The following is a 23,248-nucleotide window of genomic DNA, read 5'->3' as shown; positions in this document are numbered from 1 at the left end:
AAAGTCATGTACTGATTCACATTGATATTTTGCTAGCCTGAGCTATATGTCCTGTTCTCATGGGTCCCATAGCATCAGCTTAGGTTACTTCTTTGGTATACAGTATATTCCATTGTCTATAAGGATATAAATATATACCTGAAAACAGAAATTGAACAAAAAAAACTCACATTTTGTGAATGACTATCTTTCAAGCACTAAAAATAATCATCATGAGAGGTTCTGCTCCCAGCCATGTAAGAAATAGGAGTTGGAAAATATTTTTACGTTAGGCATAAAATAATCTCACATTGCTGCCAGATTCGGCTATTGATCCGTGTGTCCATTTTGAAATTCTTTAAGGCCAAAATCAATGGCATAATCTGATGTTTCCCAGAAAATGCCGCAATCTATACCTCTATCCAACGACACATGACTGTAAACACTTAGCAGCGGTGGCTAAGATAGAATACCAAGGACTATGACCATGACTGATTCAGTATAGTCTGAAAACATAGCCTATTAATAAGATCGAGCCTAAAAAATGGTGCACTCAACAACCAGTGAAAGGATAGATTCTTGTAATCAATTAGTAGATCTCACATGCCGGTTTTGAGGCAATTTCCTGTGGTAATGCCCATGTTCTGCCGATGTTACTCTTTCCTTTCTGGAAATTTTGTGGAGGACTCCAAATTCTCTTAATATATACTGAAGTATATTCTCATTGTTACTCATATAACAGAAGCAAATCTCAACAGCATCGTTAAATCATAATTTATTTTTTTCTCTGCAAACTGGTAATCTTGCATCAGTGATCTCAGAATATAACCAGCAAAAAATAAAGGTGAGGGCTCATTTCCACTTGTGATGAAATCGGACAAATGCAATCGGATTAAAAATTAGATTGCAATCGGACCAGTGTTATTCTATCATTGTGTGTTCATCTGCAATTTTTTTCCAGCTCGGATCAGCTCTCGATCGGACTGGAAAACAATCGTAGCATGTTGCGATTGTAATCGGATCGCATTGGGCAATAGAACGCAATGGATGCGAGAAAAAAATTTGCACAGCACTCGGACAGTGCAAGTGCTGTACAATTTTTACACATCGATCTCCTTTGAAAAGCTGGCAATTCAGCAACGGCGTACATTAAAATCACAGCAGGACCCAACAGGATAGAATAGATGGATTACATACAGTATATACACATAGAATAGATATATAGTTCTCAGTGAAATATATGATTAGTACAGTGCGTGTGCAACTTACTGCACATGTATTTAATTATTAAAAGATTATTTTTCTGAAAAAAACGTCATGGACTCCCACTTAATTTTCTTAACCAGCAGAGGGGAAGCTGATGGCTGTGGGCAGATATTTTTAGTCTGGGAAGGGGATTGATAAACAAGGAGCTTCCCAGGCTATTCATTTCAGCTCACAGCTGTATACATAGTCTTTGATGGCTATTAAAATGGGGGACCCCCCAAAAAAATGATGAATGGTCCCTCTATATTTAATAACCAGCAAAGGCTAGGCAGACAGCTGCGGGCTGAATTTAATAGCCTAGGAAGGGGCCATGGATATAGCGCCCCGTCTAAAAATATCAGCTCTCAGTCATCCTAGAAAAGACGCATCTATAAGATGCGCCAATTCTGGCACCTAGCCTTGCTCTTCCCACTTGCCCTGATGCAGTGGCAAATGCTGTAATAGTTAAGGTGTTTATGTCACCTTTGTATTGTTAGTTGACATCAAGCCCAGAGGTTAGTAATGGAGAGGCGTCTATAAGACATCTCCATTGCTAACCCCATAGTCATATTGTATAAAAACACATACACCCAGAATAAAGGCCTTTAATTGAAAGAATGACAGACTCCTTCAATCAATCTTAATTAAACCATACTTACTGTATAGCCCATTCCAGTGATGCTATTGTCCCCTGCAAGAGAATTAAAATAATAAACAACAAAATTCCTCATCTGTATGCTGAGGAGATGATAATCCATTTTTCCTAAGATGGGTCTAGCTTTGTTACATCTAGATGGCAGGCTGTATTGTTGCATGGCGCAACCATACAGCCTGACATCTGGCACAGAAACTGAACAGCATCTGCTACCACTGCTCAGTGTCTCCCTCCCGGTGAACTCCTATTACCTGACTGACATCACCGCAACTGTTAGAAAGTTCTCATGCCCGTGGTGCCATCAGAAAAGTCCTGGGAGTTCACAGCCAGAGAACTCACTTCATCTAGTTGACGTCAGTGCGAGCGCTGTGGCAAAAACTTTAACCGATTTGTGAAAATGTAAAGTTTACAGTACCAATTAAATGCATAAAAAGCCACAATCTGAGCAAAAAAAAATATATTCAGTTAGGCCTGTTTCACACTTCAGTTTTTCCTGTCAGTCCAGATCCACCAAAATAGCGGAAAATGGATCCGCAGGCGGACTGACAGGAACGTGTGTGAGCGGATCGGTGGATGTACGGATCCGCCGATGGTGACATTTTAAAGAGACATACCGCGTCAATCCTGGAGCAGCATAAAGAAATCGGTGCGGGAGCAGATCAGGCGAATTGCGGCAGCAGTAGCAGATGTTGCGGGAGCAGATCGGGCTAATCGCGAGAGCAGCAGCAGATGTCGCGGGAGCAGATCGGCGAATCGCGGGAGCATCAGCATATCTCGCGGGAGCAGATCAGGCGATGATGCAGGCGGGAGCAGCAGATCGGGCGATGATGCAGGCAGGAGCAGCTACCGACTCAGGTGATATGGCGACGAGAAGAGAGAGAGAGAGCGAGAGAGAGAGTGAGAGAGAGAGATTTTTCATCTGGCACCCAGAGAGAATTGCGGGTTAAATCAGTTTCTGCCGGATCCGTTGGCCCAAAAAAAACGTTGCATGGTCCGTTCTGAAATCTTTGCGGACGGCCAAATTTTGGCGGATCCGCAAAAATACGGACGCAACGGACCAACATCAGTCACAATCCGCCGATAAGAAAGTCAATGGGGAAAAAAACGGATCCGCAAAGAAAAATGGCGGATCCGTTTTTTGTCCAGTTCGGCGAATCTTGACTGATTGTCAAAAACGGAAGTGTGAAACAGGCCTTAGCACTTGTGCTGTTGTCCATGATGCAAGATCTAGATAGAGGTAATTACAAACCGATCTCACTGCAAGACCCATATATGGATTGATAGGACCATTTTTTAACAAATAAGATGAGCATCAATGACCGATTCCAATGATTTCTTTCATGATGCTTCAAACCAAATTGCTATCTAGGATGATATATGGATTCCATTTCAACACTCTTTTAAGTCACTAAGGCTGGTTTCACACTTGCGTTTTTTTGCGCATACATGCGCATGCGTATTTTTCCTATACTTAACATGGGTGTGCATAGTCAGGTATGCGTTTGTATGCGCATGCGTTTTTTTGTAGTGTGCACCCGGGCGCACAAAATGCATCCTGTTGCATTTTTTGTGCGTCCGACCTGTCTCAAAAAACGCATGTGCACGCCTGCGCACAAAATTCACCCAAAACACATTATAGTCTATGGGAGCGCTGACGTGCGCATGGTCATGTGCACGTCAGCGCAAAAAAACACGTTTTTTTTTTTTTAAAAACCATGCGCAAAACAAAAGAAAACGCATAAAAACGCATGATGCATTTTTTATACGCGTTTGCACTGCGCACGCAGCGCAAAAAAACACAAGTGTGAAAGTAGCCTAAAACAAACAATCTAACAAAAAACTTTCAACACAACAGACAGATAAACAATAGAAAAGTCTGCTGTTCTGTAACATGAGGTCTGTGCAGTCTGCGGCAGAGAGTCTGACAGCTCACAGAAATGAGAAGCGGTCACTAATCTTTCCATGAAAAATAGAATAGAGTTTGAGGCACGTTACTTACCCCGTGGCTTATATTGGAGGACATTATACAAACAGCAAAGGAAAAAAGGGGATATATCCAGCTCCAGTTAAAATAGTTCTTTTATTGAAAAACTAGCTTAAAATGCCATTTCCATAATGGGAAATGTTAATTACATGACGTACATGGCGTGACGCGTTTCAGACCCACTCCGGCATCCTTTGTCAGACAAAAGGAAGCCGGCGAGCGTATGAAACGCGTCACTCCATGTACATCACATATTTAACTTTTCCCATAATGGAAATGGTATTTTAAGCAAAATTTTCAATATAAGAACCATTTTAACTGGAGGTGGATACATCCCCCTTTTTCCATTGCTTTTCAACATCTGGTCAGGACGAATTTTCTGTGGTCCTGCACACCGAGCCCAAACAGGTGAGCTGGCTTTTTCCCCACATATTCTCTGCATTATTCAAACAGGTTTCAAGGAATGTTTGGATTTATCAGATATATACATTTTGACTTTGACATGAATATTCTAATAAAGACTAATACAAAATGACAGTATTATATCAATATCAGCTAAAAAGAGTAAAAGTGATAGTTTTACAGATAAAAGGGTGAAAATAGACACAAGTTCATCAAGCTCAACCTATAATCCTAATGTGTTTATTAAGAGAAAGGCAAAATTCCCATGAGGCAGACGCTAATTTTAATAGGCGCCATGTAATTCTGCTTCTCTCCATTGGTGGCACTGCAGGGGGATCCAACAGTTGCTTCAAGTAATCAGTGAAAGCTCCCGGCAGCAAAAAGTATACTTAAGCTTTTTTTAAAATTGTTTTTATGATTTTTATTTTGTTCATCCAGTACATAATCACATCCAACATTTTACAATCATATTGGAAAGATGACAGGATTATGCGTAGTAGTATATAATGTATATATATATTTTGTGAAAATCATGTCTATGTGTATAACTGTACATTATTATGTGTTGATAAGCTTACAGAGGCCATGTTGTGCGAAAAGAAATTCATGCAAAATCTGAGATGGAAAATTTCGTTGTCAAGTTCCAAGCATGTATGTATGGATTTTAGCTCCCATTATACAAACCATTGGGGTTTTTCATGAAAAAAAAAGAGCATTTTCAGTTCATCATCATTATGTGTAATACATTCCAGGGGCCAGAGGATACTTGGTTAGGAAAGAAATAAGAGACAAGGTAAAAAAAGAGAACGATGCAGCCACTGCGATCCAGTCTCACTATCGGGGCTTCAAGGAAAGAAAGAGCTTTCAGAGAAAAAAGTAAGAAATTAGGCTATTTCAAAACTTTTTTTTAATTGTTTATTATAACATCTGAAGCAATAATATCCATTTTTTCTATTGTCTCGCCTTCTGAGATACAAATTATGTAATTCCAAATAAAAGTTAAAAAAATGATAATTCTTCTCGTAAACCCTGCATCAACATTATAAAAACAGCATAAAGGGTAACGTAGAGATGAGCGGATCGATTTGTGGGAGTTCCTTCCAGTGTCCAGGTCAGTGGTGCCTTGCGGTTAGACAGGAGGCCCGTGACTCTTACCATTCGGCCTTCTTAACTCAGCATTTGATTTGCCAGAGCTGTCGTGACATCTGTGTGATGTGACATGCAGATGATGTCCCGCCAGCCCTGGCTGATCAAAAGACACATGATTCGAGGGCTTCTGGTTTAGCTGCCGGGTACCACTGACCGGGACACTGGACTGGAGTCTATCGAATAGATTCGACAAGGATCTTACTGTTGGGATCCTCACCGATTCAGAGAACGGGGCTCTAAAAAGCCCCGCTTGAATGGAACAATGGCAGAACACGCTCTCCACTGGCTCAATTGATTGTCTCTAGAACTTCTAGAGATACAGCACCCGGCTAGCTATCTCTGGCAGTCCCAGAAACATCACAATGAATGGAGGGTAGGGACATGACTATCGCTCCAGTTCTTAGCAATGGTAGGGGCTCAGCGATTAGCAAATTAACATTATCCCGTAGATAAGTGATCATTTGCTATGTTGGGAAAGCCTCTAAGCAGTTATCTGATATACAAAACCCGTTTTCCAGACCCTAATTTGAGTTCCCCAATGAGGACAAAGTGAAGAGGGGCTTTACTTTGCTCTGGAGGACTGTGTACATCTTCTGTGTAAAGGAACTGTGCATTTTTTGTATTTTTCACATGCTGTGGGGTCTCTATGCCAATAAAGTAATCTGCATTCTGCGGGGAACCACCGATATGACACCCAATAACCTAATTTTCATGAAGAGCTTCTTCTAATTTGAAAGGACTTGTTTTGCTAGATACAGTATCTAAAGGGGTTGTCCGGCTTTGGAGTACAAGTCTGCAGTCAAAATATATTTCATAGTTTCATAGTTTAAGGTTGAAGGTAAACTTAAGTCCATTGTATTCAACCTATAGCCTCATATGTTGATCCAGAGGAAGGCAGAAACCCCAAGTAGCAAACACTAATAGCTCCAAATTAGGGGAAAAATACCTTCCTGACTCCATATGGCAATAAGACTGGTTCCCTGGATCAACGTCCCATCGCAGAATCTTGGGTCCATAACTTGTAATATTATATTTATTAAGAAAGGCAGACTTATTATTGCTTTCCTGTTTTACTAGGGAATCAATGAGTCGAAAACAACGTCTAAATACTAGTGAAGTGACAGAGAGGGATGAACCAGAGGAAACAGCAGAAGTTACCAAACCCAATGATGATAAACATGAAGAAGACGCAGCCATTGTAATACAAAGTCATTACCGAGGACATCAGCAAAGAAAGAAATTGAAAGAAGAACGCCACAAACTAAAAAATGAAGATAATTCTATGCAGCCCGACAATCATAATGAAGATGGTATGGAAATAGAAGAAAAAGAACAAAGTGAAATTGACAAAGATGATGACGAGAAGAGTAAAGCTGCCACAGTCATCCAAAGCAACTACCGTGGTCACAGGGAAAGGAAGAGACTCAAAGACGAGAGACAGAAAGATGCGAAAACCGAATCTGTGTTCAACACTACTCAAGACTCAAACTGTTCCTTAGAAGAGAAAATCGAAAAACATGACCATTCACTTGCTGGTGGAAAAATTTCTCAGACAGATATAAATTCCAATATAGAAAGCAACGGACATGCCGAAAATAATGGCGAAGAAGAGAAAGCAGCCGTTGTCATACAAAGTAATTACCGTGGATTAAGAGAGAGAGAAAGATTGAAGAAAGAAGGGAAAATTTTAAATAAAAATAAATTGGAACCAAACAGCACAAATAATGGAACAACCGACGTATTAAAAGAAATGGAAGATCTGGAATTCTTCACAGAACAGGTGAGAAGTAAACTGGTCTGATTCTAGTCATAGCTATCCAGTTTCACGGGACGTGTAGTGCTAGAATTTAACCCTAGCCTATCATGCTTTCCTAAAACATCTACAAAGAATAAAAAAAAAGGCACTTCTTTGCCTGGGACTTCTGTAAGGAGCAAACAGAGTCACGTGGGACCCGGGCATTAAAACCTTTGGCATCCATCAACTATAGCCATGATACATTTGGCTGACTCTAGGGTACTTGTAATACAAATTGAAAAGTTAGGATCTTAAGGACCGACATACCAGCTCTAAGCTTTTGGCTTCAGCACAGGCCTCTCTAGGGATGAGCGAGTAGTGAAATACTCGGACTCGCTGTACTCATTACAAGTACCTCCTAATACTCGGGTACTCGTAACAAGTAGTGAGTGAAATGTAAGTCTATGGGAAATGCGAATAATGGGCTGTGTGGGACTGTGCTGGACTGTGCGGAACTGTGCTGGGCTGTGCGGGACTGTGCTTGGCTGTGCTGGTTGTGCGGGACTGTGCTTGACTGTGCCGGGCTGTGCGGGACTGTGCTGGGCTGTGCGGGGACTGTGCGGGCTGTGCAGGATTGTGCCGGGACTAAGCCGGGCTGTGCGGGGACTGTGCCGAATATTGCGAGGTGAGTAGTGAAAAACTCGCTAGGATTCGAGTACCGCGAGTACCACATTACTCGCCGAGTACCGAATCCTAATGAGTATACTCGCTCATCCCTATTCTCTAGTGGTCTCTACCAGGACCATCCTCTTCTTCAGTCACTTGACCATTGAACCATCAGATTGGCTAGACTATATATGCATCAGATGATGTTCTGTTCCAGCTAATTATAGCTCTCAGTGGTCAGGCAAATGGAAAGACATTATGTTATCTCTTCCTGTCCTAAAGAAGACCGTCAAAGAGTCCGGCCAAACGGTTTTGGGTGAGGGATTATACTTTCCTTTTTTTATTTTTGAACATTAAATGCCTCTTGAAAAGTGTTTTTTGTAAGTCCGACAAGCCTTTTAACACTATAGTAGACTCATCAACAAGGCATTGTCTCTCGGGAGAGAGAAACCAGAGCGTTCCTCACATGGTGCACTGGTATAAATTAATCTGTCTTATTAATAAATGAGCTTAGTTGTTTTCACTATTTTGGTATGTCAACCATACTATATCTTTCCAGATCACCAGATTGTCTGAAAACTATCTAATTTTGCAACAAAGGCTGAATGATATGATTATGTCTAATCAGCTGAATCCTGAGACTACAGCATTGGTAATGAGAGAGAAGATAATGAATGATGCCCATACAAATAACACAGGTAAGGAATTTACCATTCATTCTTACTGATAAGTAAAGAACAAGGAGCCATAAAACTGAACTCACATTACTTAAGGGCCTGTCACACTAAGCAATATCTCTAGCAATATCGCTATAACTTGTGACGTTATATCGATATTTCTAGCGATATCGCTATGTCTGATACTTACCTACGACCCGCTCCCCCGCTGGTTATCGCTGATCGCGCAAGAACGTCCAGGACTGTTTCTCGTCGTCAGCTTCCTGCGGCGCTTCCTGCTGTGATGACGAGCGTGGAGCCGGGCGGGAGGACGCAGGATCGCCTAGTGTGACCGGTAAGTAGCGACCCCCGACCCCAGTGATGTCGCTGGTGAGATCTGCCTGTTTGGCAGCTCACTATCGACCACTTAGCGATGCGCCAGCGATCCTGACCGCGTCATATCGCTGGTCGGGATCGCTGGTGCATCGCTAAGTGTGACAGTACCTTTAGAATGAGAACTCTAAAGGCCCCGTCACACTAAGTGACTTACCAGCGATCCCGACACCAATATCAAGGTGTCAGGATCGCTAGTAAGTCGCTATGTGATCGCTGGTGAGCTGTCACACAGACAGCTTCACCAGCGATCAGCACATCGATGCCGAGCGCTCGGCATCGCTGGCCATCCCTGTAAAAAATAGAATCAAAATAAAAAATATAGTTATTCTCACCTTCCGACGTCCCGTTCAGCCATCCTGCCTCTCTCCACACTCCGGTCCCAGTGATCCTTTGCGAAAATGACCGCTAGATGTCACGGTCTCGAGGGATAACAAAGTCTCGCGGTCATTCGTGCAAAGGATCACTGGGACCGGAGCGTGGAGAGAGACAGGATGGCTGCGCGGGACATCGGAAGGTGAGAATAACAATATTTTTTTTATTATTTTTTACACCTGATCGCTGGTCTCCCGCCTGTCACACACAGCGATGCGTGCTCGCCAGCGGGAGACCAGCGACCAAAGAAATGTCCAGAGGTTTCTTCCAGCGATCAGCGATACCGGCAGGGGGGCGCTCGCTGATTGCTGTCACACACAGCGATCTCGCTGGTGAGATCACTGTTACATCACAAAAGTTGTGACTCAGCAGCGATCTCGCTACCGAGATCGCTTAGTGTGACGGGGCCTTTAGTGATTATTCACACAATGCGTTTTTCCAGCAGAAAAAAATGCACTTTTTACAATATCAGCAAATTGCAAAGATTCCTGAAATCTCATGCACATGCTTCTTATTTTTTCCTTGCAAATTTGAACCATCAAAGCATTTTTTTTTCAAATCTGCTGCACGTCTCTCCTTTAAGAGTGTGTGCACACATTGCAGATTCTGCTGCGGAATTGGCCCTGCGGATCCACAGCAGTTTCTGCTGTGTTGTACAGTACCCTTTTATTCTATGGGAAATTAAATCCGCAGTGCAGACAGTGCGGAATTTTCCACGCGGATTTTCTGCAGTTTCAAATCCGCAGCATGTCAATTCTTTGTGCGGATTCCGCTGCGGTTTGGCACGGCAGGTGTCAAATCGCAGAAAATCTGCAGATAAACCGCAGGTATTTTGACCTGCGGATTTAGACAAATCCGCAGGACAATTCGCAATGTGTGCATACACTCTAAGTGTCTTGCAGCGTTTTTGACTTATGCAAATGCATTGGGAAAGAGCACGTATAAAAACTCATCAAAAATGCATCAAGAATACACATATTTTATGCAGCATTTTTTCTTTCCAACACTCTGGATTTTGCCACAGAAAAATCTGCTGCAAATACTCAACGTGTGCACATACCCCTGCTTGGCCTCCATTGTCTATACATGTCCATACACAGCTTAGAGAAATCCGAGAATTTTCCACAGGATCTTATAATGAGAAATATTATATTCCATAAATGTTTTAAGCACAGTAACTGTCTGCTAGCTAAATAATCAGTCTATAAAAATTAGACATATGGGTATACATTAGTATCAGTGAGAAAGTACAGAAGATAGAAATCTGCTGGTGCTCTATTACGTGTACAGCTTTGAAATTGCATTCAGTCATATTTTATATATTTATGGACGTTACTATCAAGGCCTGGAGGTTAAGGGCGTTCACTCAGAGAAAATTGTTAAAATTTATGGGGAAAACATGTTATAAACTGGTTATACTCTTGCTTAAAGTTCTGTCTGACCTTAGAATACAAGTCCGTAGTCACTGTGAGTGCGTGTTGTTTGGATTTTCCCAGTGCCGGTGTTGGGAGCAGATGGTAATGTGACCACAAGAGATTTATTGATTGGACATGATGCGAGTCTACACTGCAGTCCTTAAATCAAGGCCAAAATCTGAACTCTATGGCCGGGGTCACACTTGCAACTGCAATGCGAGAAACTCGCACGAGTCTCTCGCATCAATACCCGGGCACTGCTGCCGGCACTCGGGACCGGAGTGTGCGGCTGCATGTATTTCTATTCAGTTGAGCGCTCTGGTCCTGAGTGCCAGCGGCAGTGCCGGGTATTGATGCGAGAGACTCGTGCGAGTTTCTTGCATTGCAGTTGCAAGTGTGACCCCGGCCTACCTGGAGTTCTCCCCAAGGTGACTGCAGGCTATGTAGCCCATTCTTACTGTGAATCTATGGGTCTCAGAGGGGCTAATCCTCAGTTGCATCCTACTCCTCTAATATACTAACCATGGGGGTGCACTAGTTGTATCCAAACTTATCAAAGTGAATTACCTTGCAGTTCCTTTTGTCATGAGGGCCACAATGTACTCTTTTTTGGAGATTTTGCCATTCCTCGGCCACAAATGTGCAAGGGACACATCATAAAAAGTCTCACATCACTGTATGAAAGCTCAATTAAAGCTCAAATCCTAACAAAGTGTACTGTCTCGTTAATGGCTACATAAACATTCCAATTAAATTGCAAAATTGCAATTGTGTCTCACAGAACACTTAAAGGGTTTACAAATAATAACCTTCCAAATAAGTTAGGTGCAAAAACTAAGGAGGAGGAGGATTGTTTCAAGATATTGTTCCCATGCCCAAACAGCTACAAGCCATGCATGGGAAACTCTACTGGAGAATAGGTCTCTTTTATCCTCTGTCTCATGTTCTCAGACCAGTGGTCATCTTGCGTGGGCTTAACCCAGCCTACAGCTGCATTCTCAGACCAGGGATCTGACTTAACTTGCGTGGGCTTAACCGAGCTCACAGCTGCCACCAACAGTTACAGCAGGGGTCCCTGACTGTGCATGAGGCTGCAGCCGCACTCTCCTCTTTTCCTGCTATCTCCTCTTTTCCTGTTGTCTTCTTTTCTCATCTTCTCTATGGAAGACCCATAGTGGTGTACTAAGTGCCAAGACACTGCCTCCGGGCAAATATCGGGTTCCACCTACTCGCAGCTTGAAGCAAAACAACCTTGATTGCTGGAAACCAGTGAGTCCATATGTGTATTGGAGCACTTCGAATCACATCGGTCCACTGAACAGAAAACAAAAAGGGGAGAAATGAGCAGCCACAAGTTGGAAAGACAAAAATAAAAATAAAAACTTTGTGGTCAGAGCCTACTCTCAAAGCCGTATTTCACAAAATGTTTTGCCCGTGTTTTTCACAGATAGAGTAAATACACCTATTAAGATCTATGTTCATATGCTCTTTTTTATTTTGCAAAAAAACAAAAAAAAAAACAAAGACATGCTAATTCTTGACCCAATTTGAGGATCAAAATTGCCCTTTCAAGTTCATGGGTCAGTGAAAACAACTGACTGCACATGGATGCCATCTGTCAGGCATCTTAGTACTGCTCTTTACTGCTTAATCAATAGGAGATGTTTGAAAACTTATGTTTTGCATATCATAAAAATGATATCATAGACCAAAAATTGAATCCAGAACACTGATCAGCAATGTGTGAATGACGCTTAAGGAGGAGTGTAATAGTGGTCGCAGAGGGTGCGACCATGACTGGGCCCATGTGGGAAGGGGTTTTTGCCAACACCATAGACTATCTACTGGATATGTGTCTTTGGATGTGCATTCAGCTGAAGTACATTGCAGCCCAGAAACCCACTGGCACCCTGCAGTGTAATACACATGGCCAGCAACAGACATCAGCTTGTCTGTCAAGGGCAGTGCATAATCATGTACCGCCCATGGCTGAAGTCAGCTACAGGCTATAGAGAAGAATGCCGCATGTCGTGGGAGTGGAGGAAGATAAGAAAAATTGTTTATTTTTTTAATGTGTTGGAAAAGAGAGGCAGAATGGACATTATATCAGGAAGGGCCTAAGTATTGTGAACATTATATCAGGAAGGGGATATTATACCAGGAAGGGAAATTACACCATAAAGTGGATGGAGAGCATTATACCATGAAGTGGGCCAGGATGAAGGACATTGTTATAGGATGGGGGACATTATACCAAGAAGGATCGAAGGATCCCATGATGGGGGACATTACACCAGAATGGGTGGCATTGTTACAGAAAGGGGCCAGCATGCGGGGGACATTATTTCAGTAAGGGACCCAGAACTGGGAACACTATACCAGGAAGAGGCCCAGGATGGAGGACATCATTAATAAAGGGCCTCAGAATGGGGACATTACAACAGGAAGAGACACAGGATGGGGATCTTATACCAGGAGGGGGCCCAGGATGTGGGACATTATTACAGGATGGGGGTTAGGACAGGGAACTTTATTACAAAAAGGTGCCTGGACGAGAGACATTATTACGGAAAGGGGCTAGGATGGAGACAATATTACATGGAGGTTGAACACATATGTCTTTATAGGATCAGGAACACTACAAGGATCGATACGTCTAAGCAACATGCAGGTGGAACCCCAGGTCCAAATTTTGCATCAGGGTCCATCAAATTCTAGTTACGCCACTGGCCTTAAGGCTAACCCTCTGACATGCTTCTTTATGCTTGCTCTCTATAATATACACTTCCACAGAGACATTGCTGTTACGTCAATCATGTAATTTTTGTTTTTCCTTGTTCATTTTCATTCTTGATGGGGTAAAACTTTCAGTTTCATCTGATATCACTAAAAGAGAAAACCTTGAGCTTGTATTAGTATTATGGTATAGATTATATAGGGTATTATAGAGGTTGTAGTCCATAAATGTATTTTCCGTGTATGATAGTACGAGCTCATTGCTTTTGTACAGTCATCATGCTGCGTGTTCTTGCGCATAATTTAATGCAAAATACCCTGTACTACTTCCAATATATCACCTGTTCGGCTTCCAAAAAACAAATTAACATTTTGAGAAAGCTTTCGCACAGTGTTTCTTACGACGCTCTACTTGTGCGCTGCTACCGTGTCAAGGCGATATCTAACGGTATTTACAGGATCATTTTGTTTTTTGTTATCTCCTGTCAGATTCCATTATTGGAAATGTTTTGAGGCAGAAATTGCTGTTACCTGACAACGTTTCAGCTGATGCAATGAATTATTTCTTTCCCTTTACCATTTATACATCAAAATGGAGAAAAAGCAAATTATGTTATTTTATAAGAAATGGGATATGTCTTCCCATCCGTTTTATAATACCGTTGTTTCTGCTTTTTTTTTTCTGGGAATAATAAAAACAAATATAATATCAGCAAAGGCAAAGTAATAAAACATTTTTGGGTGGAAACCGATATGGTGGAATCTAGCCTAAACATACTGCAATAAACAATATAAGTACGGTACAATATATAAGTACTATATTATATATAGTACTACAATACTATAGTAAAAATTATATTTTTAAATTTTTTTTTGTACATTTTATAGGTTTTTCTATGATCCTCAAATAATCCAAATTATTTATTAGCCAGTTTCCATTAATAGCAGATTAAAAGCAAAAACACATTTTTGGCCTTTTGGGGAAATCTATTTAGTGGTTGTAATTCAACCCCCTACCTTAAAGGGGTTGTCCAGAACTTTAATATTGATAGACTGGGTACTGTACATCTTGCTCCAATTCAAATCAATAGGTGGTGGATGTGTAATACCCAGCCACTATTACGTCAACGGCGCTGAACTGTGCAGCTCCGTAACTGAGCAGTTCCAGTCACCGTTGACACCAGGAACAGCTGATCAGTGGAGGTACCGGATGTTTTACCCACACCGACCAGACATTGATGACCTATCCTAAATATAGGTCACAAATGTTAAAGTCCTAGACAACCCCTTTAAATCTATTAGGTTATCATAACGCTATATTTGTAGTTGTATCATAGCATTCCTGTGCCAGTGAGCTTCCAGTGCTCCTCGTGCTGCACTAGGCGGGAAGGAGTTAAAAATAATTTCTCAGAATTGCTGCAAAGCAAGGGATCTATGATGCTGTCAGTTCGGCTCATTAGACTCATGGTCGGCCACGGAAAACTGATTGTGTGAAATTGGCCTTAGGGAGGAAAACACAAAGCAATGACCATAATAATCATAACCTTTCTTGCGCACCTTCTCTGCAGATAATGGACCTTGATAAGATGGACATTCTTACAACTTTTACGCAATAGATATCTCTGGCAGCCCTTCTTCAATTACAATAAGCAGCAGTTTACTGGCCTTTTAAAAATCAAAAGATGATTGCATCATATCTTAGCTCCGGAGTCAGACCAATGGAGACCACAGATCTTACTCTGTTCATTGAGACCAGTTCACCATTGAGGTAAATAACCACTGGACCACCCAAAAGCCTCTGCAGAATTTAAAGAAGTTGTCCACTACTTAGACAGGTTCTTGTTATACCTCTCGCTTGGCCCCCATAAAATAATAAAGCCTATACTCGCCTCCGGTGGCGGAGCCATTCCCACAGTGTCGGCACTCGCTCTCCTCTGGTCTCCCATGCGGTGCTGTGACACCAGCGCCCACTCAGTGCTGGCACCACTGTCCCTGAATTCGGACAAGTCGAACATGAAAAGGATGTCCGGGATCAACTGCAGCTTGGACTTCCTCTTCGTGATAGATTTATCTGAAGACGGAGACAGTGACACCAGCACTAATTTGGCAGCTGGCTCTTGTGTCACAACACTCCACATGAGCCCTGAGGAGAACGACTGCTGACACCGTGGGAACAGCGCCGGCATGGGAGTTGAGTATAGGCTGTATTATTTTATGGGGGCCAAACATTTTGATCGAGAAGGGGTTGTCCTAGTAGTGGCCAACCCCTTTAATGACTCTACTGGATACAATGTGGACTCCCATGCTCTAGTATTTGTAGGCATCCCAATTAATTGTGTGTATTTTTACACTTTACTCATATGAACTCCCAACAATTCGGTGCAAACATACTGTAAGAACGCTCTTGTCAAAGCTTTCAGACTAATGTGAAAAATAATACCCCATGGAGCAGGCCTATTTCTCAGAGGGTTCTCTGACTTGTTCTCAGTTGCACATACATATGCTGCTCTGTTTTATGTCTGTATGTGTAGGGCAGGAAAGGATAGCCATTAAATACCAGTATGGCATGATTGGGCAGTGAGCCATGTGGAAGGCTCTGGATACATTCTAGTTCTCTCATAACATTACAAGTGGTCGGCTTTGCTACATGTAATAAAATATCACTGAAAAGAAAAAAATCTTGTAAATATTGCATCTGGTGAAAGAAAGTCTCTGCTACGTGGTTGCATTGTATATAATCCTCTTAATATCTTTCAGATGTGGTTGTGGTTGTACTATTGGTTGGGTTGGTTGTCCTATTTTTCAAAAAAAAATGGGAATACTTTTAAATCCAAAGTACAAGCAAATATTAGAAATTCTGTAATATATCTTATCAGATACAAAGCACTGCTTCCCCATCCAACCTACCACTTAAACTCATTATTCACTCAGGATTACAGCTACCAAACTGAGGGATCAGATAGCAATTGCACTTGAGAGAGAAATGCAAAAAAGACACAAATGGATGCAGATAGCTCTAGTAAATGCTTTATCTCACCCCAGTGCTGGATTCACAGCTTCAATGCTCAGTAATGCTGAATGATGATATCTTCTATTCTGCTACTGCTTTATCACCACATGCTACTAAAAGACAAGGGAGTAGGAATCCCTTATGACTTTGTGTAGTGTTTGGAAGACATTATAGCACCTCTTCTCGACCCACTAGCTCAGAGACAACTAAAAATTTGAGATAGCCCTGCAGATAGGAGAGGAAAACCTGGTATTAAAAATGCAGGATATAAGTCATATAATATCCAGAACTGTGTTATTACTCAAGTACACACATATAACATTTTTCGTTAAAAAGCAGTTTTGGATGTGGCAAAGTGGGTAAATGCAAGGGTCTTTGCAAGGTTTGATTTTTTTCCTAAAACAGTGCCACTCTTGTAGTATGCAACTGCTTCTTTGAAAATTTCATTATATTTATAAGTGTGACATGAATTTAACAGGATGCAATAGTTAATTAGGCATTATAATACCATAATGCATTATTTATTTTTATAAAGAACAGCAAATAAACTCATTAAACCTTCAGTGAAATAGTTAACGGATGCTCTGAGCTCCCTGCTCTGTGTCTATTTTGCCCTTCTCTATCTCCGTCCATCGCTCTTGGGATATTTCCGCTGCTGATTTCAGTGAATTGGCCATGCAGCTGCCAGCAAATAATATGTAAGAGGATTTAAAGAAACTGGCGTAATGTCATCTCAGCCAACAGACACAGCAGCAAGCTCTGCTAATTGTAGATTGTGGGGGTTGGAAGGTTCTGCTTAGTAATCATAGATGGTGTTAGTCATCGGACTTGTGCCTTGTGATGTATGAATCATCTCCCGTAAATGTAACTGTCAAACTTTTACTTTTTTTATTACAAGAACTACTACAAATGCATTTACAGTACGTGCTACATAATTACACACTGTCATCGTGCGGTGATGAGGATAATAAGAGGCTTCTATGTGATTCCTGTACTGTTTGGATTAATGCCACCTCGTACTCACTGAAAAAATATAGTCACCGAAATATAAAATCGTGATCACAAAAAAATTTAAGTCCGCTTTTAAAGGGAACCTAACAGCTGATACATGCTGCCCGATTCATGGACAGCATGTATCAGACACTGGTTGTATGATTTCATTCAGAGAAAAACATAGTTTAATAGCCGCCAGGGACCGAGCCGCGCTGGAGACTAATAGGACAGGAGGGTCCCCAGTGACTTTGTAAGGTGTCAGAGCGAGGTAGTCGTAGATGAGCTGCTGCTTCTGCATGCTCTGGCACCCTACAGGAAAATCATGTCCCAGTCCCAGTGTGTTGCTTCATGTGGTATGCATCACACTTACTTGTGGGCCATAGGTGTCCACATGCTCCAGGCTTCCATCTTCCAACTCTGCAGCACACAATCCAGGGGTCACCGAATTCTTTAGAACAGTCGAACATTTACTGAGCAGTTTACAGTCATTGCAATAAAGAATGTGGGATAGGGCACAAGAGGTTACAGTCTTTCCCTCAGGTACTGGACATAACTTCAGCCCCAACACTCGGTCTAGGTAGAACATCCCTTTTCTTACTGACTCTACTGACACTGGGAATTCCACTCCACCGAAGATAGTCCACCTGGATTTCATTCCAGTTCCACAGGCTTGGCTTGCCCAAAGACTCTGATGTTCATCTTGAAGATCCAGGACCGAAAGATGTGTTAGCACAAAATGGTTATATGGCAATCCACTGTCGCAAGTAATAGGCTCGTGTTGTCCCTAGCAGCCCACTGCACTTGACCACTGTTATCACTTCACTACACTTCCGCCAACTGAACTCAACTTCCTGCATCTAGTCTCCTGTTTGTGCCCAGTTGTCATGCTCACACCTTGGCTGAATGGCGCAAGCCGGGGGGTTGTGGCCCCACTGTGCCACAAACCAGACTACCCTGGAAGGGGCGTGTCTTCAACAGCTGCCTTGGTCTTCACTGGAGCCTCTGATGGTGAGGTCAGGCTTGTGCGACAGGTAGCTGTCGGGTGCCACTCCAGGGTGGTGTCTGGCTGTGGCTGCTGATCCCACTCGGGGACAAGTCACTTGGACAGGTGTGACTAACAGGCAGGCTGAGACACTGGGCAAGCAGACACGGCTGAGACACAGGGCAAGCAGGCACGGCTTGGAGACACAGGGCAAGCAGGCATGGCTTGGAGTCACAGGGCAAGCAGGCATGGCTTGGAGACACAGGGCAAGCAGGCACTGCTTGGAGACAAGACAGGCGGGCACGGCTTGGAAACACAGGACAGACGGGCACAGCTCGGAGACACAGGACAGACGGGCACGGCTCGGAAAGGAACAGGTAGGGGCCTGTTCACACAGCAGGGGCAGGTATAGGTTTAGGCAGGAAGAAGTGGAGTATGTTGGAACAGGTTAGGAACTGAGCCGCAGGAGTGCGGCGTAGGCGGAGCCGCAGGAGTGTGGAGTAGGCAGGGCTGCAAGGGAGCCGAGCAGGCAGAGCGGCAAGGGAGCCGAGCAGGCAGAGCGGCAAGGGAGCCGAGCAGGCAGAGCGGCAAGGGAGCCGAGCAGGCAGAGCAGCAAGAGAGCAGAGCAGGCAGAGCTGCAAGGGAGCAGAGCCTCAGATATGGAGGACACAAGGAAAGACACAGCAGAGAAGGAACCACAGACAAGGAGACTAACAGACAGAGGTAAGACTGAGTTCAGACAGAGACACAGGGACAAAGACACAAGGACCAGGATATTCTGCCTCCTGGCAGGCGGACAGAGAAGTACTAGGCAATGTACCAAGACACAGGAATACGCAATAAGAGCCTTCAGAGAAGGCAAGACATAGGACAGGGCCTGGCTAGCTCAGCAGCAAGGAGCTAACTGAGTTTAGACATTGCACAGGCCATGTTCAGTGGGTGTGACGGATCTAAATAGTCGAGGGCTCTAGGTAATTGGTCAGGGACAGATTGAACAGGTGCACCCTGACTGCAACCAGAGAGTTCTGTCACCGCCCCCTATACACACATAGCCAGAAAGTATACAGGAGAACAGAGACACAGAGCACAGAGCATAGGACTTGCAGCAAACAAAATTCACAGCATGACCCGGAGCAGTGAGTCAGTTGGTGTGCGGGGGAAGGGAGGCCATGCAGTGATGCCAGCAGGGTTGTTACAGTACCCCCCCTTTACGGCCCCTCTTCCTCAAGCCTGCCAGAATGACCTGAAGAAAGAGTATGGAACCCCACACAGTCCAGGCTGACATGATTCTCTTCAGGTAGGGAGGAGTATGTGGGCCATCAGGAATCCTAGCGTGCCAAGTCTCTTGGTGTCCAACGGAGTCAGCTTCCAACACAGAAGGTACAAAGACTTCTTCCTCCTGATTGGGAGAAAACAGGGACCTGGAAGCTTCCGACTTCACCCGTACATCAGCCGGACAGCTAGAAACTGAAGACACCTTCACCGAGTCCATTTTTAGCCTGTTAGCCCAAGAAAATTTGACCGCCTCCTCCAGGTGGGTGGGAAACAGAGATACATAGGCCATTGTTTCCACCTCTACATCCACCTGCCACATGGAAGCTGGAGGCATACATACAGGGAGCCATTTCAACCTGTTACCCTGAAAAAACTGGACTACCTCCTCCTGGTTAGAGGTTGAGTGAAGCTCTGTCTTGGGACCTTCACCATTAGGCCACAGGGAAGCTGAAGGCATACACTCCGGATCCATCTTCAGCCCTTTATCCTGGGGAAGACAATCAAGAGGCAGGGATGCTCTAGGGAGCAGATCACTGGCATTATTGCTGGAGATGTGTGATGAGGAGGCCTCCGCTTCACCCTCTTCGGAGGCGTCATCACCCCTAGACTCAACGACCAGCAGACTGGATAAAGACGACGACTTGGCTGACTGAATCTGATGCAAGGGAACCAGACACTTCTTGTCACTTGGTTGTCTCAGGTGCGGTACCTTGCTGGGTCTCCAAACATAAATGGGCACCAGGATCTCTGGTTCAGAATGACCCATGGGCATACCAGACAGCCAATGCGAACTTCTTCTTATACAAAGCTCCGACCAGGAGCTGTAGTTGTCCTTGCAGGACTAGACTGTTCTCAAAGAGGGCTTGGCCACCTTTAGACGATGCCCACGCCGGGTTCTGAAGCTGAAGAAAGGAGATCACACACCGACTTTGTATAGCTGGTGGCTCGAACACCCCAAAGCTCCCAGAAGGCAATGAAACAGTCATAGGCTTTAATGGAGAGGGAGTACTCTCGCCAGGGGCAGCCTCTCCTACTGGCCCAGGGTTCTGGAGTACAGGCTTCACAGGGCAGAGGCCTGATTCCGGCTGCAACTTTGCCAACTTCTTTTTAGATCTCTTGGATCTTGCACGGGAGGCCGCATCGGCAGACTGTGGAATAGGTGATGGCTGGATGGTCATAGGTGGTTGAGACGTTTCACCCACAGGTTCCTCTTGTCTGGTCTGTCTCTGGAAGCTTGGAGGGGAAGACTTTTCAGGAGCAGCTGGACGAGGCATGTCGAACACTTTATGGAAGGCCACCAGGCTCATGACGACAGGGTCCCCTGCTTCCCAAAGGGGACAGATCCACATCAAGGCATCACCAGCTAGGTAGGACATGATGTATCCCACCTTGACCCGGTCAGAGGGGAAACAAGCTGCATTCTGCAGGATGTAGCGCAGGCACTTTTTTAGGAACCCTTGGCACTCAGTAGGGTTCCCATTGAACCTAGGCGGGTCATCTGGGTTGTGCTCCTCAAGGGCCAGAAGTTGCTCATATATAGCCCTGGAGACAATGAGCGGTTCAGACGTCTCAACAATTGGAACCACACAAGGCGGAACAAATTCTTCCGGTGGCTCATACTGACAGGGAGAGAGTTCATCATGCTCTGCGAGTGGAAGGACATGGGACTCAGCGGGGACCATGGCCTGTGCAAACTGTCACGCTCGCGCCTTGGCTGAATGGCACGAGCCGGGGGGTTGTGGCCCCACTGTGCCACAAGCCAGACTACCCTGGAAGGGGCGTGACTACGACAGTTACCTCAGTCTTCACTGGAGCTTCTGATGGTGAGGTCAGGCTTGTGTGGCAGGTAGCTGTCGGGTGCCACTCCAGGGTGGTGTCTGGCTGTGGCTGCTGATCCCACTCGGGGACAAGTCACTTGGACAGGTGTGACTAACAGGCAGGCTGAAACACTGGGCAAGCAGGCACGGCTTGGTACACTGGCAGGCAGGCACGGCTGAGACACAGGGCAAGCAGGCACAGCTTGGTACACTGGCAGGCAGGCACAGCTTGGAGGCACAGGGCAAGCAGGAACGGCTTGGATGCACAGGGCAAGCAGGAACGGCTTGGAGGCACAGGGCAAGCAGGCACAGCTTGGAGGCACAGGGCAAGCAGGCACAGCTTGGAGGCACAGGGCAAGCAGGCACAGCTTGGAGGCACAGGGCAAGCAGGCACAGCTTGGAGGCACAGGGCAAGCAGGCACAGCTTGGAGGCACAGGGCAAGCAGGCACAGCTTGGAGGCACAGGGCAAGCAGGCACAGCTTGGAGGCACAGGGCAAGCAGGCACAGCTTGCAGTCACAGCTTGGAGGCACAGGGTAAGCAGGCACGGCTTGGAGACAAGACAGGAGGGCACGGCTTGGAAACACAGGACAGGTGGGCACAGCTCGGGGACACAGGACAGACGGGCACGGCTTGGAAAGGAACAGGTAGGGGCCTGTTCACACAGCAGGGGCAGGTATAGGTTTTGGCAGGAAGAAGTGGAGTATGTTGGAACAGGTTAGGAACTGAGCCGCAGGAGTGCGGCGTAGGCGGAGCCGCAGGAGTGTGGAGTAGGCGGGGCTGCAAGGGAGCCAAGCAGGCAGAGCAGCAAGGGAGCCGAGCAGGCAGAGCAGCTAGGGAGCCAAGCAGGCAGAGCGGCTAGGGAGCTGAGCAGGCAGAGCGGCAAGGGAGCCGAGCAGGCAGAGCGGCAAGGGAGCAGAGCAGGCAGAGCGGCAAGGGAGCCGAGCAGGCAGAGCGGCAAGGGATATGGAGGACACAAGGAAAGACACAGCAGAGAAGGAACCACAGACAAGGAGACTGACAGACAGAGGTAAGACTGAGTTCAGACAGAGACACAGGGACAAAGACACAAGGACCAGGATATTCTGCCTCCTGGCAGGCGGACAGAGAAGTACTAGGCAAGGTACCAAGACACAGGAATACGCAATAAGAGCCTTCAGAGAAGGCAAGACATAGGACAGGGCCTGGCTAGCTCAGCAGCAAGGAGCTAACTGAGTTTAGACATTGAACAGGCCATGTTCAGTGGGTGTGGCGGATCTAAATAGTCGAGGGCTCTAGGTAATTGGTCAGGGACAGATTGAACAGGTGCACCCTGACTGCATAAGAACCAGAGAGTTCTGGCGCCGCCCCCCCTATACACACATAGCCAGAAAGTATACAGGAGAACAGAGACACAGAGCACAGAGCATAGGACTTGCAGCAAACAGAATTCACAGCATGACCCGGAGCAGTGAGTAAGTTGGTATGCGGGGAAAGGGAGGCAATGCAGTGATGCCAGCAGGGTTGTTACACCAGTCATTCCTCCCTCTTCCTGGCTGGCTAGGTGTTAATCCAAGGTAGCAGGGTTGGAGAAAACACCATGGACTAAGCCACATAGGAGACTAGTTGGATAGGCGGGTCTTCGGCAGCTTTTCTCATCCCGCTCCCTTGGAGCATTAGGTCTTTCCGGCGGGGTGCTACCTGCCAAACTAGTCTCCCATGAGGTTAGGTCACCAGTGACTTTTAGGCCACATTCACATGGTCAGTACTTGGTCAGTATTTTTCATCAGTATTTGTAAGCTA

The 23,248-nt window shown here is 44.9% G+C and overlaps 1 protein-coding gene across 1 annotated transcript in view; it reads left to right on the top strand.

Annotated features, from left to right (window-relative positions):
* MYO3A (myosin IIIA) overlaps nt 1-23,248 on the top strand; it is a 210,760-nt gene that overhangs the window by 158,865 nt on the left and 28,647 nt on the right. Inside the window, exons 27-30 of the mRNA XM_073581770.1 lie at nt 4,839-4,916; nt 5,018-5,141; nt 6,492-7,194; nt 8,375-8,513. Of these exons, the coding sequence (XP_073437871.1) occupies nt 4,839-4,916; nt 5,018-5,141; nt 6,492-7,194; nt 8,375-8,513 (1,044 nt within the window). The remainder of the gene's footprint in view (nt 1-4,838; nt 4,917-5,017; nt 5,142-6,491; nt 7,195-8,374; nt 8,514-23,248) is intronic.

Source organism: Dendrobates tinctorius, unplaced genomic scaffold (genome assembly GCF_039654945.1).
Source record: "Dendrobates tinctorius isolate UK_male_01 unplaced genomic scaffold, ASM3965494v1 ptg000070l, whole genome shotgun sequence".
Lineage (NCBI taxonomy): Eukaryota > Metazoa > Chordata > Amphibia > Anura > Dendrobatidae > Dendrobates > Dendrobates tinctorius.
Note: the sequence above shows the minus strand (reverse complement) of the source record. Positions and strands in the feature narration are given on the sequence as shown.